The sequence below is a fragment of the Rhinoraja longicauda genome, chromosome 4 (assembly GCF_053455715.1).
Source record: "Rhinoraja longicauda isolate Sanriku21f chromosome 4, sRhiLon1.1, whole genome shotgun sequence".
NCBI lineage: Eukaryota > Metazoa > Chordata > Chondrichthyes > Rajiformes > Arhynchobatidae > Rhinoraja > Rhinoraja longicauda.
In genome coordinates, this window is record NC_135956.1 from 13,767,684 (window position 1) to 13,784,274 (window position 16,591).

The following is a 16,591-nucleotide window of genomic DNA, read 5'->3' on the forward strand; positions in this document are numbered from 1 at the left end:
CCCCCGAGGCTGAGAGACACCAGTGGAGCCAGGATGGGTGTTCCCCTTGCGAATCTGACTTGCTTTGGGTTACTGCCTCTGGCAAAGTTTGTGTCCCTAACGCGCTTTTACCTGTTTTGTTGTATTATGTGCACTCTCTTACCTATGCTGGTAAGAGGGGAATGTTGGATGTAATAAATGCTACATGGTATCACCCCAAAATACATTGGGGTTTACAAATTGATTTTATTGAATTGCCACGTGTACATAGTTATAAGTATTGCTTAGTTATTGTTGATGTGTTTAGCTGATGGATTGATTTTGCTATTGATGCTGCTATTTTGCTATTGTTACTCCTGCTATTAGGGGAAGTGCACTCAAGAATTATATGGTATTGTGGTCAATCTGTATTTACTCCATGACATTTATGTAAAGACGATCAGATGATGTGCAGAGGAGACAAAGGCACAATACCCTGGAAGGCAGAAGGAATAGGACCCTGCTCAGGATAGTTTAATGGTTTAATAAGACCAGAGCTAAACAATTGAGAGACCAAGCCTATTGGGTTGTACCCTGTGGACATGCTTTGTGCCAGTTTAATTTCCAATGCCTGACAGATGAATTTAGTTTTCCATGTAAGAAGCAGCAGCCGTATCAGGGTCGATCTAGACGAATACATCAGTCGTCCCTACGAGAGGAGATGAGGGGAAGAATAGACTGGGAAAAATTGGAGGTTACATGAGAATTTTGTTTTTGTCTTTCAGTCCAGGTATTTTTAAATTCATGTTACAAGTTGACAAAGCTTTTAATCAGGCGTAGCAACGTCATGGTGAACTATTTTATGGATAACACCTTTCCTTACTCCTATTCCGTGCACGCTTTACTATTGACTTATTTACTGCCTAGTATTGAGAGCGATAACCATTTGCTCGGAGGGTGAGCTGGTGCTTTAGTACACCAGGTCTGCCCGGTTCTTTTTGAATCACTCACAGAGCCCGGGCTCCAATAATTGGTGTACGGATTATGACAACCAATCAGATGACTGTGGATTTCAATGTTTTAATGGGTGGTCCTTGAGACCCTATCTTAATCAAACACAGGAGAATTGGCCCCGGATACAAGTTAATTCTCCTCATGACTCTCCAGAAACACCAATAAATACAACTTGTTTCTGTAGAATGGGATCTAGACCAAATGAAGTTGGTCTGTCTGTGGGATTCAGCACATGCACCCATATCAGTACTGCAGTTCCCCCAAGACCTCTTAATGGGACTTACTTAAAATGTGGGAGCTGAGCATATGTCTGGTTACCAGGACTTTCGCCACGGTATGATCAGGGATCTTATGAGACCTGGACTGGGTGCTGTTATCTAGCTTTTGTGATCCCACCTTTACAAATCATAAATCATCCTCTACAGCATCCAGAGTGGAGCTCTAATCGAGCTGTATCGGAGTTTGAGGGGTTTTGGTGGCTAATATTCCCGAGATGGGGAACCGCTCAGGCGGGAACTGAAATTTGAAACTTAGCTAGTGCCCTGGAACAATTAGCAAATTAGACCGCTGATGGACTGTACGAGACTCAGGAACAAATAGGCCAGTTAACAACTGAAATGATGGCCCTGCGTCTTGTCGCTCTCCAGAATCGTATGGCTCTAGATTTCCTGCTAGCCAAGAGAGGGGGTACCTGTGCTATGTTAGGGCAAGAATGTTGTACATTTGTACCAGATGTATCCACTAATATCACCAATATCGCGGGGCATGTGAAGGAGGTTATAGAAAGAGCATTTAGCGTTTGAGCCCTCTGAGGGGGTGCTGTGAACTGTTTATGTATGTGCTGTTATGTTTGTGTGCCATTGTATGTTTCTTCTTAGTACCTGAACTGATGTACAGCGCTTTGGTCAATGTGGGTTGTTTTTAGATGTGTTATACAAATAAAATTGACTTGACTTGACTAAGAAAATAGGGGCAGATTTAGCCCAAGATCGAATTAATGCTTCAGGGTGGGATTGGTTTGGTTTAGGATATTTGTGGGGGCCGATTCTCCATTATGGCAGTATCATTGCGTTAATTGTTGTGATTTTGTTAATCTGTTATTGCTTCGGTCCATGTATATGCCAAATATTTGTCAATCAACCACTTTAAAAGACTGATTATAGTATAATCAAAGAGGCGATGTAAGGGCTCAAATTCAGCGTAGCCACGTGGGTTTTATTGCAAGGGTGTAAAAAAGGTGTAAAAGCTCCAGCTCGATTATGTTGCCAGGACATCCTGTTTATGGCTAAGGGTATCCTTTGATATGGGCAACTGGCTTTAAGGCTTTGATGGTTAGCCATCCTTTGAAGTGTTAAGAAGAACAACTTGCCATATGGACTGCCCTTTGTTCCCAAGAAAGAAGAGGTCACGATGGACACAACGGACACGGAGGTCCCGAAAGACACAAAGATTTATAGGACATTGTAAAACTTGCCATATAAGGTAGCAACAGGAAATGTACTGACACATGTATTTCGGGTATAAATATGTGTAATTGTTAGCATTCGGTGAGAGAGACTACACTAGCTTCCTAAGCGTTTCTAAACGCTTCGGTTTCTAGACTCTCTCTCACCTGGGTGAGTAGAATAAAGAGGTTAAACAAATTCGGTTGTCTGCCTGTTTTTTCTAATAGGCCACAGACTACAACAGGGCAGACCGGCCTTTTTCAGCGTTCTCAGGAAAATCAGCCGTTGCTGTGCTTTCTTGAGCGGTGTTTGGTGGACCATGTGAGGTCCTCTGAAATATGTGTGCCCAGAAACCTGAAGCAGATCACTCTCACCACTCTGTCCCCGTTGATGAAGACTGGAGTGTATTCCTTATTCTGTGACCTTCTAAAGTTGATAATTAGCTCCTTGGTCTTAGTTGTGTTTAGGAACAGGTTGCTCTCTGAGCACCAGCTCGCCGGGTTCTGCACCTCCGCTCTGTAGGCTGATTCATCGCCGTTGGAGATCAGCCCGATCACCGTTGTGTCATCTGCAAATTTGACGGTGGTGTTGGTGGCGAATGCAGGAACACAGTCATGTGTGAAGAGGGAGAAGAGGATGGGGCTCAATACACAACCCTGCGGTGTGCCAGTATTCAGAGTGGTAGTGGAGGACAGGTGGAGGCCCATTTTCATTGCCTGAGGGCGCTCCCAGGAAATTCAGGATCCAGTTGCATATAGACAAGCTGAGGCCTAGCTGGTGGAGTTTGGAGGTGAACTTAGTGGGGATGACAGGATTGAAGGCAGAGCTATAGTCTATAAATAGCATCCTCACGTATGTGCCCTGTCTCTCCAGGTGAGAGGACGGTATGAAGAGCCAGAGAGATGGCGTCCTCTGTGGATCTATTTGCTCTGTAAGCGAACTGATGTGGGTCCAATGAGGCAGGGATGATGGCTTTGACGTGGGAGAAGACCAACCTTTCAAAGCACTTCATTACTATTGGTGTGAGGGCAACCGGACGGTAGTCGTTCAGATTGCAGATGTTTGCTTTTTTCGGCACCGGTACTATGGTGGCTGACTTCAGGCACTTCGCGACTGTTGCCAGAGATAGAGACAGATTGAAGATCCTTGTAAATACCTCAGCAAGCTGGTCAGCACAGTCCTTAAGTACCCGTCCTGGGACTCCGTCCGGGTCTGCAGCCTTGCGTGGATTGATCCTCTGCAGCGCGCAATGTACATCATGTAAGCTCAGCGTGAAAACCTGTTCATTCTTTGAGGCTGGAAATTTTCCACATATTGCCGGTTTCAAAGCGAGCAAAGAAGGTGTTGAGCTCGTTTGCCAGTGTGACATCACTGTGGGGGCAGGCAGGGTTGCTCTTGTAATCAGTGATATCCCTGATGCCTTGCCACATACATGATAAGGAATAACATTTAGTGCAAAGTAAAGCCAGTAAAGTCCGATCAAAATCTGAGGGTCACCAATGAGGTAGATAGTAGTTCAGGACAGCTGTCTAGCTGTTGGTGTGATGATTCAGTTGCCTGTTAACAACTAGGAAGAAACTATAAGAAAATAACTGCAGATGCTGGTACAAATCGATTTATTCACAAAATGCTGGAGTAACTCAGCAGGTCGGGCAGCATCTCGGGAGAGAAGGAATGGGTGACGTTTCGGGTCGAGACCCTTCTTCAGGGGGGTGGGACAAAGGAAGGATATAGGTGGAGACAGGAAGATGGAGGGAGATCTGGGAAGGAGGAGGGGAAGGGAGGGACAGAGGAGCTATCTAAAGTTGGAGAAGTCGACGTTCATACCACCGGGCTGCAAACTGCCCAGGCGAAATATGAGGTGCTGTTCCTCCAATTTCCGGTGGGCCTCACTATGGCACTGGAGGAGGCCCATGACAGAAAGGTCAGACTGGGAATGGGAGGGGGAGTTAAAGTGCTCGGCCACCGGGAGATCAGTTTTGTTAATGCGGACCGAGCGCAGGTGTTCAGCGAAGCGATTGCCGAGCCTGCGCTTGGTTTCGCCGATGTAAATGAGTTGACATCTAGAGCAGCGGATGCAATAGATGAGGTTGGAGGAGGTGCAGGTGAACCTTTGTCTCACCTGGAAAGACTGTTTGGGTCCTTGGATGGAGTTGAGGGGGGAGGTAAAGGGACAGGTGTTGTATCTCGTGCGGTTGCAGGGGAAAGTGCCCGGGGTTGGGGTGGTTTGGGTAGGAAGGGACGAGTGGACCAGGGAGTTACGGAGGAACGGTCTCTGCGGAACGCAGAGAGGGGAGGGGATGGGAAGATATGGCCAGTGGTGGGGTCCCGTTGTAGGTGACGGAAATGTTGGTGGATGATATGTTGGATCTGCTGGCTGGTGGGGTGGAAGGTGAGAACGAGGGGGATTCTGTCCTTGTTGCGAGAGGGGGGAGGGGGAGCAAGAGCGGAGCTGCGGGATGTAGAAGAGACCCTAGTGAGAGCCTCATCTATAATGGAGGAGGGGAAGCCCCGTTTTCTGAAGAACGAGGACATCTCGGAAGCCCTAGTGTGAAACACCTCATCCCGGGCGCAGATGCGTCGTAGACGGAGGAATTGGGAGTAGGGGATAGACTTTTTGCAGGGGACCGGGTGGGAAGAAGTGTAGTCCAGATAGCTGTGCGAGTCAGTGGGTTTATAGTAAATGTCCGTCACTAGTCTGTCTCCTGTGATGGAGATGGTGAGGTCCAGAAACGGGAGGGAGATGTCAGAGATACTCCAGGTATATTTAAGGGCAGGATGGAAATTGGAGGTGAAGTGTATGAAGTAAACTTCTCCAACTTTAGATAGCTCCTCTGTCCCTCCCTTCCCCTCCTCCTTCCCAGATCTCCCTCTACCTTCCTGTCTCCACCTATATCCTTCCTTTGTCCCGCCCCCCTGACATCAGTCTGAAGAAGGGTCTCGACCCGAAACGTCACCCATTCCTTCTCTCCCAAGATGCTGCCCGACCTGCTGAGTTACTCCAGCATTTTGTGAATAATAGGAAGAAACTGTCTCTGAATCTGGAGGTGTGCGTTTTCACACTTCTTTCCCTTTTGCCCGAGGGGAGAAGAGGGAGTGGCCAGGGTGCAACTTGTCCTTGATTATGCTGCTGGCCTTGCCGTGGCAGCGTGAGGTGTGAATTAAGTCAATGGAAGGGAGGTTGGTTTGTGTGGTGGTCTGGGATGCATCCACAATTCTCCTTTTGCAGTACGCCATCCTCTCAATAGGCAGAGAGGATGAGGGGTCGGCTGTGAAGACCTTTTCCAATAATATGTAGGAAAGAACTCTAGATACTGGTTTAAATCGAAGCTGGACATAAAATGCTGGAGTAACTCAGGTAGTGGTTCAGCACTGCTCTCTGGTTGTGGTAGGATGATTTAGTTGCCTGATCCCACCTGGGAAAAAACCTCCAGGACCTCTGACATCAGTGGTTATCCCCAAGAAAAACATCATGCAAGTCAATTGTAGTGCAAAATTTCAGGGATTGTAACAGCCACTCCTACTGATCAATTTTGATTCACTTTCTGTACTGGCCGGCCTTTGCATCGTTCATAACTGAATGCGTGAATGAAGGTGGAACATTTGGGCACCACTTTTAACAGCTCTGGCAGAAGGAGCCAATTGATTCAAATCGAGACTGTCCATCTTCGATTTAAACCAGCATCTGCAGTTCTTTCATACGGAAGTATATTTATTTGTGCTGTGAATATACAGTGTCCTCCATAATGTTTGGGAAAAAGACCCATCATTTATTTATTTGCCTCTACTCCACAATTTGAGATTTGTAATAGAAAAAATCACGTGGTTAAAGTGCACATTGTCAGATTTTAATAAAGGCCATTTTTATACATTTTGGTTTCACCATGTAGAAATTACAGCAGTGTTTATAGTCCCCCCCCATTTCAGGGCACCATAATGTTAGGGATACAGCAATGTCATGTAAATGAAAGTAGTCATGTTTAATATTTTGTTGCATATCTTTTGCATGCAATGGCTGCTTGAAGTCTGCGGTTCATGGACTTCAGCAGTTGCTGGGTGTCTTCTCTGGTGGTGCTCTGCCAGGCCTGTATTGCAGCGATCTTTAGTTTATGCTTGTTTTGGGGGCTACCCCTTAGTTTTCTCTTCCGCATATAAAAGGCATGCTCAATTGGGTTCAGATTGGGTGATTGACTTAAGAATTGACAATTTTTTAGCTTTGAAAAGCCACTTTATTGCTTTAACAGTATGTTTGTGATCATTGTTTTGCTGTAGAATGAACCACTGGCCAAAGTGTTTTGAGGCATTTGTTTGAACTTGAGCAGATAGGATGTGTCCATACACTTCAGAATTCATTATGCTACCACCATCAGCAGTTGTATGATCAATGAAGATAAGTGAGCCAGTACCTTCAGCAGCCATACATGCCCGAGCCATAACACCCCACCACCGTGTTTCACAGATGAGGTGGTATGCTTTGTATCTTGGGCAGTTCCTTCTGTCCTCTATACTTTGCTCTTGCCATCAATCTAAAAGAGGTATATAAAATATCTCTTGCCCAGAGTAGGTGAATTGAGGACCGGAGGACATAGGTTTAAGATGAAGGGGAAAAGATGTAATCGGAATCTGAGAGGTAACCTTTTCACACAAAGGGTGGCGGGTGTATGGAGGAGGAGGTAGTTGAGGCAAGGGCTATTACAGCGCTTAAGAAACAATTAGGACAGGTTTGGAGGGATATCGGCCAAGCACAGGCAGGTGGGACTAATGTAGATGTTGGTTGGTGTGGGCTAGTTTGGCTGAAGGGCCTGCTTCCACAATGTATATGCCACCATGACTTTATGACTATGTAAGCTCAGTTGCATCTTAATAAAAATAATAACATTATAATTAAGTATTTGGTGCAAAGAACGGAAATACATTAAAAAAAAAATTTAAAAATGTATGGGATCATTCATGGTTAATAATTGAGAGTGCATTGCTGCAGGAGTGGTGCATTGACAGGCAAAGCTAAGATAGTAAACTGAAGCCATGCTTGATTTTCAATAAGGAATTTATGGCATGAATTATTTCACAGACAATCAAGGCATTTACGTGTCCAAGCCAATATTTTTCAAGATTACCAAAACAACTGGTTGTTTCTGCGTTATGTAAATAGCATGTTTTCCTACAGTACTTTAGTTATTACACAAGTACACTTGATTAGGTGTTGGAAGATCGTGAAAAATGAAACTTTAATGTGGGGGACCACTTTTTAAAATTTCTTGACATCAATTGCCATTGCCAAACCAACATTTATTTTAATTTTTGGGATGTATTAGGTTTTATTAACCTGTTCACTGCCAAGATTTTCTTCACTTGCATAGTCTGACCCGAGTATCCTCAGGGGTGGCACTGAATAGGTTAAAGCTATCAGTAATCTTTATAATCCATTACTTGGTGCCTGGTGGCCTTTGAGTATGATTTGTAGAAGGGAACCATGTCATGGAGTTGGCAGAACATGTTGTAGGAAATATCTTGTGATTATTTTGAATACATTTCTTGTAAACACTTATGTATAACTAATCTAGATAATTTCTGAACATTTACTACTTATACTTTTGATCTTATAGAGGTGTATAAAATCATGAGAGGAATAGATCGGGTAGACGCACAGAGTCTCTTACCCAGAATAGGTGAATCGAGGACCAAAGGACACAGGTTTAAGGTGAAGGGAAAATGATTTAATAGGAATCTGAGGGGTAACTTTTTCACACAAAGGGGGTGGGAGTATGTTACGGGAGGTAGTTGAGGCAGGGACTGTTGCAATGTTTAAGAAACAGACAGGTACATGGATAGGACAGGTTTGGAGGGATATGGGCTAAACACTGGCAGGTGGAACTAGTGTAGCTGGGACATGGGACATGTTGGTCGTTGTGGGTAAATTGGGCCGAAGGGCCAGTTTCCAGGCTGTATGACTCTATGACTCTATTTAAGCTCAGTTGCATCTTAATCAAAATAATAAAATTGTAATTAACAAGCATAAAAATGTATGGGGTTATTCTTGGTTAAAAATCTAGTCCACTGCTGCGGAAGTGGTGCATTGACAGATGTTCTTTAAGATAAGATAGTAAACTGAGGTCATGTTTGATTGTCAACAAGGAATTTACGGCATTAACTATTTCACAAATGATCAAGGCATTTGCTTGTCCAGGCCAATATTTTTTAAGGTCACCAAAACAAACTGGTTATTTCTGCGTTGTGTAAATTGCATGTTTTCCGACAGTACTATAGTTATTACACAAGAACACTGTTGGGTGTTCCAAGATCTTGAAGAATTATGATTTGAATGAATGATGAATGAATACTTTATTGTCACATCTGACAAGTCACATTGAAATTCTTTGCTTGCATTCCCAAGATATGCAAATAGTCGCCCATAAAGGGTGCTTACAAAGTAACTGCACCAGGTCCCCCTTTGTTCTCCCCCACTCCTCACTCTAACCTCCCCCCCCCCCCCCCCCCCCCCCGCCGGGTCCTCCTTTGTTCCCTCCCTTTGATGTAGGGGTTCACTTTTTAAAGATTTCTTGATATTAATTGACAAACCAACATTTATTTTAATATTTGGGATGTGTTCAGTTTTATCAAAGATATCTGTAATCTTTATAATCCCCTACTTTGTGTCCGGTGGCTTTTCAGAGTATGATATGTAGATGGGAACCATGTCACGGAGTTGGCAGAACATATTGTGGGAAATATCTTGTGATTCTTTTGAATACATTTCATGTAAATGTATAACCAATAATCTAGATAATTTCTGAATATTTACTATGTATAATCCTGATCATTAGAGAGTCAGAGTGGACAGCTATGTGCTGAGCCGGAAGAAATGGGGGAGATATTAAACAATTTATTTTCATCAGTATTCACCGAGGAGAAGGATATTGAATTATGTGAGGTAAGCGAAACAAGTAGAGTAGTGATGGAAATTATGAGGATTAAAGAAGAGGAGGTACGGACACTTTTGAAAAATATAAAAGTGGATAAGTCTCCAGGTCCTGATAGGATATTCCCTAGGACATTGAGGGAAGTTAGTGCAGAAATAGCAGGGGCTATAACGGAAATATTTCAAACGTCATTAGAAACGGGGATGGTGCCGGAAGATTGGCGCATTGCGCATGTTGTGCCTTTGTTTAAAAAAGGTTCTAAAAGTAAACCTAGCAATTATAGACCTGTTAGTTTGACATCTGTGGTGGGAAAATTAATGGAAAAGATACTTAGGGACAATATATATAATTATTTGGATAAACAAGGCCTGATTAGAAACAGTCAACATGGATTTGTGCCTGGAAGGTCATGTTTGACTAATCTTCTTGAATTTTTTGAAGAGGTTACCAGGGAAATTGATAAGGGCAAGGCTGTGGATGTTGTCTATATGGACTTCAGTAAGGCATTTGACAAGGTTCCACATGGAAGGTTGATTAAGAAGGTTAAATCGTTGGGTATTAATAGTGAGGTTGCAAGATGGATTCAACAATGGCTGAATGGGAGATACCAGAAGGTAATGGTTGACAATTGTATGTCAGGTTGGAGGCCAGTGTCTAGTGGAGTACCCCAAGGATCTGTGTTGGGTCCACTGTTGTTTGTCATTTACATTAATGATCTGGATGATGGTGTGGCAAATTGGATTAGTAAATATGCAGATGATACTAAGATAGGTGGTGTAGTTAATGATGAAGTAGAGTTTCAAAGTCTACAGAGAGACTTGGGCCTTTTGGAAGGGTGGGCTGAAAGATGGCAGATGGAGTTTAATGCTGATAAGTGTGAGGTGCTGCATTTTGGTAGGACAAATCAAAATAGGACGTACAGGGTAAATGGTAGGGAATTGAGGAATGCAGTGGAACAGAGGGATCTGGGAATAACTGCATTGTTCCCTGAAGGTGGAATCTCATGTGGATAGGGTGGTGAAGAAGGCGTTTGGTATACTTGCCTTTATAAATCAGAGCATCGAATATAGAAGTTAGGATGTAATGTTAAAATTGTACAGGGCATTGGTGAGGCCGAATCTGGAGTATGGTGTGCAGTTCTGGTCGCCAAATTATAGGAAGGATGTCGACAAAATGGAGAGGGTACAGAGGAGATTTACTAGAATGTTGCCTGGGTTTCAGCACTTAAGCTACAGAGAGAGGTTGAACAGGTTGGGTCTTTATTCTTTGGAGCGTAGAATGTTGAGGGGGGACTTGATAGAGGTTTTTTAAATTTTAAGAGGGACGGACAGAGTTGACGTGGGTAGGCTTTTCCCTTTGAGAGTGGGGAAGATTCCAACAAGGGGACATAGCTTCAGAATTGAGGGACAAAAGTTTAGGGGTAACATGAGGGGTAACTTCTTTACTCAGAGGGTGGTGGCTGTATGGAATGGGCTTCCGGTGGAAGTGGTGGAGGCAGGCTCGATTTTATTATTTAAGAGTAAATTGGATAGGTATATGGATAAGAGGGGATTAGAGGGTTATGGTCTGAGAGCAGGTAGATGAGACTAGGTCAGAGAGAGTGGTCAGCGTGGACTGGTAGGGCCGAATGGGCCTGTTTCCGTGCTGTAGTTGTTATATGGTTATATGGTTATATAAAATCATGAGTGGAATAGGTTGGGTTTCTCTTGCCTAGGATACGGGGAGAAAAGATGAGGTACGAGGGTAAACTAGCCAATAATATAAAGGAGGATAGTAAAAGCTTTTTTAGGTATGTAAAGAGGAAAAAAATAGTCAAGGCAAATGTGGGTCCCTTGAAGACAGAAGCGGGGGAATTTATTATAGGAAACAAGGAAATGGCAGACGAGTTGAACCTGTTGGATCTGTCTTCACTAAGGAAGATACAAGCAATCTCCCAGATGTTCTATTGGCCAGAGATCCTAGGGTGACGGAGGAACTGAAGGAAATCCACATTAGGCAGGAAATGGTGTTGGGTAGACTGATGGAACTGAAGGCTGATAAATCCCCAGGGCCTGATGGTCTGCATCCCAGAGTAGAAATTGTGGACGCATTGGTGATCATTTTCCAATGTTCTATAGATTCAGGATCAGTTCCTGTGGATTGGAGGGTAGCTAATGTTGTCCCACTTTTTAAGAAAGGAGGGAGAGAGAAAACGGGAAATTCTAGACCAGTTAGTCTGACATCAGTGGTGGGGAAGATGCTGGAGTCAATTATAAAAGACGAAATTGCGGAGCATTTGGATAGTAGTAACAGGATTGTTCCAAGTCAGCATGGATTTACGAAGGGGAAATCATGCTTGACTAATCTTCTGGAATTCTTTGAGGATGTAACCAGGAAAATTGACAAGGGAGAGCCGGTGGATGTGGTGTCCCTTGACTTTCAGAAAGCCTTTGACAAGGTTCCACATAGGAGATTAGTGGGCAAAATTAGAGCACATGGTATTGGAGGTAGGGTACTGACATGGATAGAAAATTGGTTGACAGACAGAAAGCAAAGAGTGGGGATAAATGGGTCCCTTTCAGAATGGCAGGCAGTAACTAGTGGGGTACCGCAAGGCTCGGTGCTGGGACCGCAGCTATTTACAATATACCATTAGCAAATTTGCAGATGATACAAAGCTGGGTGGTAGTGTGAACTGTGAGGAAGATGCTATGAGGTTGCAGGGTGACTTGGACAGGTTGTGTGAGTGGGCGGATGCATGGCAGATGCAGTTTAATGTGGATAAGTGTGAGGTTATCCACTTTGGTGGTAAGAATAGGAAGGCAGAGTATTATCTGAATGGTGTCAAGTTAGGAACAGGGGACGTACAACGAGATCTGGGTGTCCTAGTGCATCAGTCACTGAAAGGAAGCATGCAGGTACAGCAGGCAGTGAAGAAAGCCAATGGAATGTTGGCCTTCATAACAAGAGGAGTTGAGTATAGGAGCAAAGAGGTCCTTCTGCAGTTGTACAGGGCCCTAGTGAGACCGCACCTGGAGTACTGTGTGCAGTTTTGGTCTCCAAATTTGAGGAAGGATATTCTTGCTATTGAGGGCGTGCAGCGTAGGTTTACTAGGTTAATTCCCGGAATGGCGGGACTATCATATGTTGAAAGACTGGAGCGACTAGGCTTGTATACACTGGAATTTAGAAGGATGAGAGGAGATCTTATCGAAACGTATAAGATTATTAAGGGGTTGGACACGTTAGAGGCAGGAAACATGTTCCCAATGTTGGGGGAGTCCAGAACAAGGGGCCACAGTTTAAGAATAAGGGGTAGGCCATTTAGAACTGAGATGAGGAAAAACTTTTTCAGTCAGAGAGTTGTGAATCTGTGGAATTCTCTGCCTCAGAAGGCAGTGGAGGCCAATTCTCTGAATGCATTCAAGAGAGAGCTGGATAGAGCTCTTAAGGATAGCTGAGTCAGGGGGTATGGGGAGAAGGCAGGAACGGGGTACTGATTGAGAATGATCAGCCATGATCACATTGAATGGCGGTGCTGGCTCGAAGGGCAGAATGGCCTCCTCCTGCACCTATTGTCTATTGTCTATTGATAGGGGAATCAAGAACCAGAGAATATAGGTTTAAAGTGAAGGGGGAAAGATTTAATAGGAATCTGAGGGGAAACCTTTTCACACAAAAGGGGTGGGTGTATAGAACGACAGGTAAATTGAAAGGACAGGTTTAGAGAGACATTGGCCCATCGCAGGCAGGTGGGACTACTGTAGATGGTACATGTTGGTCGGTGTGGACAAGTAGGGCTGAAGGACCTATTTCCATGCTATATGACACTGCTGTAGCTAGCGTTATTATTAAGCCTGTCTTTCAACTCAAACCAGTTGGGAAAAAAATTATAAATTTAAATTCCACCATCTTTTTCTTCTGTTACAGAGGGACCTTACTATTTATTGGTTGGTGTGAATTACATTGTTGGACGAAAAAATTGTTTAATCCTTCTCCAGGAAGATCAGTCCATCAGTCGCTCTCATGCTCAGCTTTCGGTTGTTCACCCTGAGGCAAATCTGGTAATCAATCACATGTCAATTTTTCTTCTGAAGAATTCGGCGGTATTACTTTTCTTATATTAGAACCTTAACTTGTCATTCGGGTTGCATTTCATTATCACTGTCATTTTAGTTATCACTGTCATTTTAGTTATCACTGTCATTTTAGTTATCACTGTCATTTTAGTTATCACTGTCATTTTAGTTATTGTCAGTTTTGCGGGTTTGATTTGGAGACATATTAACATGTCACTTAGTTTCTATCAACAATGAATGGAATAGGAATAGGTTTGCTATTGTCACATGCATTGAGGTATAGTGAAAAGCTTTGTTTTGCATGCTATTCAATCGTATTAGATAATACTATACATAAATACAATTAAGCTAAACTCAAGTACTTGGATGGTACAATGGCAGCACCAGAGACCCAGGTTTGATGCTGACGACGGGTGCTGTCTGTACGGAATTTATACATTCTCCCTGTGACTGTGTGGGTTCCTCTGGGTGCTCTGGTTTCCCCCCACACTCCAAAAACGTACAGGTTTGTAGGTTAATTTGCTTCACTTAAATTGTAAATTTTCTCTAGTGTGTAGGATGGTGTTGGTCTATGGGGTGATCGTTAGCCAGCGCGGACTCAGTAGGCCTAAGGGCGTGTTTGCGTGCAGTACCTCTAAAGTAAAGTACAAAAGGTAGAGTGAAAGGAAAAATACTGAGTGCAGAATATAGTTCTCAGCATACAGTGCAACAGTTCTAGGTGAGCTTGGGAGCCAAGACAACAAGACAATGAATTCTTGTTCAATGAACATGGACCATTTATACTATGTCAGACCTTGCAAACCACCTGGTATTCACCCTCCCTATAGAAGATTAAACCCAGAACCACTGTGAGAGTGAAAAAAAGTGCAAGTACATGCTGGTCTTGGCATAGCAATAGCCGGTTGCTATTATGCAAACACAAAGAATAAGAAAAAGACAGCCTAGTAGCGCTGCTGGTAGAGCTCCTGCGTCACAGCCAGACAGCCGGGTTCAATCTGAATCTCTGATGCTATTCAAGGGGCGTTTACATGTTCTCCCTATGACTGCCTGGGTTTCCTACAGTACTCCAGTTTCCTCCCACATCCCAAAGATATGCAGGTTAGATGTGCATCAATGATAGAGTGAATAAATTCGGAAGTGCCAATTACATTGATGTGTTAGTCAAACAATCCCTGATTCAAACAGTTGGAACTAAAGTTTATGTTTGTTAGCTACCTGGTGACCACAGGCTACTACATTGAGATGGATTGGGCATTTTGTTTTTGGTTCTTATGCATGGCTTAAAAAATGTCAGATTGAAGGTACATCATTCCACATTGCTCAAAGTTAATAAGTGCAACAAGTATGTACTAATATTGCCTTGACCTTTTTACCCCAATTGCAGCGCTTTATTTTGGCATCTGCTGTATATGTAGCAATATTGGTTAAAACATGAATAAGAGTGGCACGACGTCAGTACACATTATGAGGGCGCAGCGGCAGAATTTCATGGCATGAGATTAGGAAAACCTCAGCACAAAGTGTCTACTGTTCAACAATAGGAATTAATCTATTTTTTATAATACAGAGATTAGAGACATTCAGTAAAAGTTACTTCATGTAATATAAAAGTATCACCTCATGAATGCATCAGATTACATTGAATACGTGAATTGCACTTGTGATTTACATTCAATGAAAATGTAGACATAGTTTAGTTTATAACTTAATAATTGTTTATTCTTAGCAAAATGAAGTCTTAACAATGAATATTTTGTGTTCTGATTTTGTTTACGTTTTCTTTATAGAGCAACATGGCCAATACCTCGGTACTGACATTAAAAGATACTTCAAAATATGGGACTTTTGTAAACGAGGTGCGATTACAAAATGATAGCCCAAGGATCTTGAGGTCAGACGATGTGGTCACATTCGGCGTTTTTGACAGCAAATTCAGGTAGCCAATTTCTGTTTTGGATGAAAATATTTTTTAAATGATCGCAAATTAACATTTGAATTAAGTGTCCCCTGTTCGATTAAGAATCCTGCTATAGTGACCATGGAATAGTTACATGTCACATGAGATAATTTAAACATAAAATCATATTGCTGCTGGTAAATGTTTATGCTCTCATTTTTAAATTTTTTATTTTATCTGTTTGTTTGCATATACATGCACCTCATGTTTTACACGGGAATTGCATTGTTGAAATGTGGTGCATAATTCAAAAATGCGTAAATTTAACATCACGTGACTGCACTGTCAGCAGTAAATTTGAGCATGTTATTTCGAAAGTACCTGTACGTAAATCGGTCTGAAGAAGGGTTCCGAGTCGAAATGCCGCCTATTCTTTTTTCCCAGAGATGCTGCCTGACCCGCTCAGTTACTCCAGCATTTTGTATCTAGTGCGTAGATCAAGCTTTGCTATTAAAGGAAAAAGCCTGTTATTTTTAAAAATGCATAAATCAAACACGCGTAAAAGGCGAGGTGCCTGTCCCATTGTCCCATTCCAATGATTGAAGATGGAGTTCACCAAGATTGGCACCAAAACCACCAAAATATATACACAAAATGCAGGAGTAACTTAGCAAGTCAGGCAGCATCTCTGGAGAAAAAAAAGTGATGTTTCGGATCAGAATCCTTCTTCAGACTTTTGGGGGTGAAGAAGACTGAGGAAGGGTTCCGACCCGAAACATCACTTCTTTTTCTCCAGAGATGCTGCCTGACTAGCATCTGCAGTTCTTTTCTACACCAAAATATATATACTTTGGTGAATCTCTTGAGCTCACTGGTCATCTGCTCTCAGATCCCTTTCTTATCTGAAGCAGCTCCTCAGCTGCACTATTCCCTCACTGCAGCTATGTGATGTCTTCAGTGCAGGATCTTTCCAATTAGACGTGATTTGAATGTGCACTAAAATGTCCTATGTGAATACTTCTATTGGTATTTTCTAATCTTCAGGGTAGAATATGAACCCCTGATCATTAGTTCTTCCTGCTTGGAGGGGCCAGTTAAAATTGCATTAAACCATTCTATTCAACGACTTGGAGGTCATATTACCAAGAATTGGACAAAGGATAGCACTCATCTCGTTATGTCATCGGTGAAGATTACAGTGAAGGTCAGTGGAATTGAATAAAGTAAAATGTTACTCACTCTTCCAAGTTTTGTGGGAGATGTCAACAAAATGTTAAATTATACGATGCATAATTACCT

General features: G+C 42.9%; 1 protein-coding gene across 2 annotated transcripts in view; it reads left to right on the forward strand.

The window, feature by feature from the left end:
* The window catches only part of nbn (nibrin), a 49,290-nt gene that overhangs the window by 3,865 nt on the left and 28,834 nt on the right, over positions 1 to 16,591 (forward strand). The window contains exons 2-4 of one of the 2 annotated variants that reach the window (XM_078397230.1): positions 13,247 to 13,380; positions 15,183 to 15,331; positions 16,337 to 16,496. In XM_078397230.1, the coding sequence (XP_078253356.1) occupies positions 13,247 to 13,380; positions 15,183 to 15,331; positions 16,337 to 16,496 (443 nt within the window). The remainder of the gene's footprint in view (positions 1 to 13,246; positions 13,381 to 15,182; positions 15,332 to 16,336; positions 16,497 to 16,591) is intronic. The other variant, XM_078397231.1, reaches the window with a different exon arrangement.